We start from the raw sequence: 3366 nt of genomic DNA, 5'->3' as shown, positions 1-3366 counted from the left end.
CTCTGCCCTCAGGACAGCAGGGAAAGGCAGGTGGTGGAGGAGGAGAAGGAGGGGTGGGCACACGAGGCAGGGGTAGCGATTTTTTGAGCAGGAAGGGAAAGGGAAAGGGAAAGAGTACTTTCATCTGATTTAGGAACTTTGAAAAGTTCCTGGAGGCTCCCAAGGTGTGGTCCAATCCAAAAGAGGGTGCGATCAAGCCACTGCACGCCCCCTGAATCTGCCCCTGGTAGGACCTGAAGCAATGGCTTTAAATTGAAACAAAGCAGATTTAGATTGGATATGAGAAAAAAACTTCTTACTTTTGGAAGAATAAGATGATGAAGTAACTGCCCAGGGAAGTTGTATAATCTCCTCTATGGAAACTTTCAAGAAGAGGTTGGATGGGGATGATTTATGAATAGAATTTCTGCATTTATGTAGGAGGTAGAATAAGATGATCCTTGAGATCCTTTTTAACTCTATGATTCTATGATAGGAGATAATTGTAATGAACATTTTATACGGAAATTATAAAATTGAAGCTCACCTATAAAAATCTTCAAAGTTTAGTTCAGCCTTTCCTTTCTTGCCAAAAAAGTGTACAAGCAACGTAGTATCAGACAGTAAACTTGTGATGTCATCTCCATGCTTAAACATTAGAAAAGGAAAAATAATTAATTCAGACTAACAGTATCAATTACAAACACATAATCCAAGAAAGCATTTTACAGATAGCATTTAGAAAAAAAGAAAGATATCACTCAATAGATACTTTGAAATGAATTTATTCAATGTTTATCAAGTTATAAAGGTAAGTTTAGTATTGAAACAGTACATTTTAGTTTCATACATGTTCCATAAAACAACATTCACTTAACTGCATTAAGTATAAAACATTTAACCCTTCCCCCACAAAAAAACCCATGACATGTTAATGGAATAATATGGAAAAGTGTGGAAAAAAAAAGAAAGCGTGAGAAGAAAAACATTTTAGAAATTAAGGTTGGATCATGAGAAAACTGCATATACATGCATGCACATTCAAGAATTACATGCAGTTTTGGAATGACATGTAAATAAAACATATTTTCAAACCATTTCTAATGTTAGACTTGGCTTACTTCTATAAGTATTTGGAACATCCAAGTATATTTTGTTTTGCTGTTTTTGCTTTTAGGAAAATAGACTTTTTGCAATAGGTGACTGAATATTTAATCTTACTCTTTCTGAATATATTTAGAAAGTCATATGATTATAAAGAATTGTCCTATGTTAACTATATAACTATGTTATTTAGTCTCAAACGTCTGCTCCTAATGATCATAAATGAAGTACATTCTTACAAGTTGTCCTGTAGTCTGTGGTCTCAGTAGCAGACAGAGACCTTATAATAGACAAATGACATATTTGGTAAAAGGTACCTCATGAAACATGTGTCACCTTGTGAATCCTATGAATGAGAAAGCAGTATACATAACTAGTTCTGGTAACTCAAGCCATGAAATGAAAGGACATGAATTAATCACAGACAATCACTATATTCTAATGAGGGTTATGTATCATTCCACATTTTTACTGAATTAGTATTTGTTGCAGTTTACCTATGAACATGAGTATACTCATTTTATCTTGTTTATGAAGACACTTTAGTTCTAACAAACAGGGTTTTAGAAGCTATACAAATGGGTCAATAAAATAAGGCTACATAACTTCACGGTGTTCCACATGGTTGCAGTCCTTTTAACATTAGTGGGACTTCACACAGAAGTTTATTGTGGGTACATAACTGGCTGAATAATTGCACCAAAGAATTATTGCAAGTTGCTCAATATCGGAAGCAATAATATATGGGATTTCCCATGGGTTTGTTCTGGGCCAAGTACTGTTCAAAATCTTCATTAAATTATGTAGACTATGGGATTGAATCTTAGCCTCTTTCTAGATGATGGGGTAACACATATTTTAGATGACAAGTTTAGGGTTCAAAATAACCTTATGCAAAGGACCTGGGGGTTAGGTCCAAATAGCATACTGAGATGTACTAACAGAAAGGGTTGCATGCAAGTCATGCCAAGTGTTTTTTCTACTCCCTTTAGTCTTTGAGAGCCCTCACCTTGCATTATGGTGAAATTACTTCAAGAAAGATGTGGGAAATGGAAATAATCTGGAGGAGAGCAACAAAAATGATTAAAGGCCTTGAAAAACTACGGCATATAAAGATAGGCTTAAAGGAGTGAGTTTATTTATTCTGGAGAAGACTGAGTGATAATTCAACAACAGTCTTCTAATACTATAAGGCTGTTATCAAAAAGGATGATAATCAAAACAATTGCTCTCTGCTTCCACAAGGGACAGGACAAGAGAAGCAATTGCCTTAAATTGCTACAAAGAAGATTTAGGTTAGCTACTAAGAAGAATATTCTATCTATGAGAGTAGTTAAGTATTGAAACAGTTTACATAGGCTAGGCACAGACACTCAAAAAGCCTGAGCCTGAATTGATTAAATCTTTGTAAGTTAGTCTAACCTGGCTAGGCTAAATCAGTTTGTAACCCAGACACACATCCCAGAAATGCAGGCACATGCCTGCAGTGGCTCAGGCTAGAAGCTGGGGGCGCTAGAACAGCCCTCTCTGCTTCCACAGGGAAGAGCTGAGCGGGGCATGGCCAGACCCTGACAGGACACTCTGATTATTACCCCCCCCCCCGCCGCCTTCTAAGCAGCCCAGCAGAGAATAATTATCACTCCTAACTCAGTGTTTATCAACCCATGAAGAAACCAAAGCCTCTCTCCATTAATTAATGGAGCTCTTCGTAAACAGCTCTTCCAAGGAAGGACATTAAGCAACCTGTTGATTAGCTCCAAAAGGCCTGTCTGCCTCTGTCCTCTCCCACAGCACGGACTGTAGCCAGCATGTGGTCTTCTAGTTAATGTGGAGGTGTCTGCATAAAGCAGTGGGGAGGGGGGAATAATCCTTGCTTAGCATGGAGAAGCCAGACAGATGTTCTGTGCCTGCAAGTCTGTGCCAAGCTCCAGCCAGCGAGCAGAGGGGTGAGCCCCGCCCAGCTCAAAGAGTATGCTGGGATGCTGCAGGTGTCTGGTTTAGTTTAAACCAGCAAGGGGTCTGGGGCAGTGTAGCAGGGCACTAAGGTGCCTGCTACTGAAAAGCAGCAGTATGGGCTCAGGTGCTGGCTGCTAGGGGCAACCAGGAGGAGCTAAGGGCCGACACCTGGTGAGTCAGCTAAACGGAAGGAGCCGGGCTGACCACTATAAGACCCAGAGTGAGACTGTGAATGCTCTCTCTCCCTCCCTCTCCCAACTGGCAGCTGGCCCAAAAGGAGTACTGTTAGACCAAGAAAAGAGCTTGGCCCTGAAAGGGGAAAAGGGA

At 39.8% G+C, this 3366-nt stretch overlaps 1 protein-coding gene across 3 annotated transcripts in view; it reads right to left on the bottom strand.

The window, feature by feature from the left end:
* Positions 1-3366, bottom strand: part of MICU3 (mitochondrial calcium uptake family member 3) — a 90836-nt gene that overhangs the window by 27176 nt on the left and 60294 nt on the right. For all 3 annotated transcript variants that reach the window (XM_019553134.1, XM_019553131.1, XM_019553132.1), the window contains one exon: positions 527-627. In XM_019553134.1, coding sequence (XP_019408679.1) covers positions 527-627 — 101 coding nt within the window. The remainder of the gene's footprint in view (positions 1-526; positions 628-3366) is intronic.

This window comes from Crocodylus porosus, unplaced genomic scaffold, assembly GCF_001723895.1.
Source record: "Crocodylus porosus isolate Cpor-Errol unplaced genomic scaffold, CroPor_comp1, whole genome shotgun sequence".
Taxonomy (NCBI): Eukaryota; Metazoa; Chordata; order Crocodylia; family Crocodylidae; genus Crocodylus; species Crocodylus porosus.
This window is presented reverse-complemented; position numbering and strand designations above follow the sequence as displayed.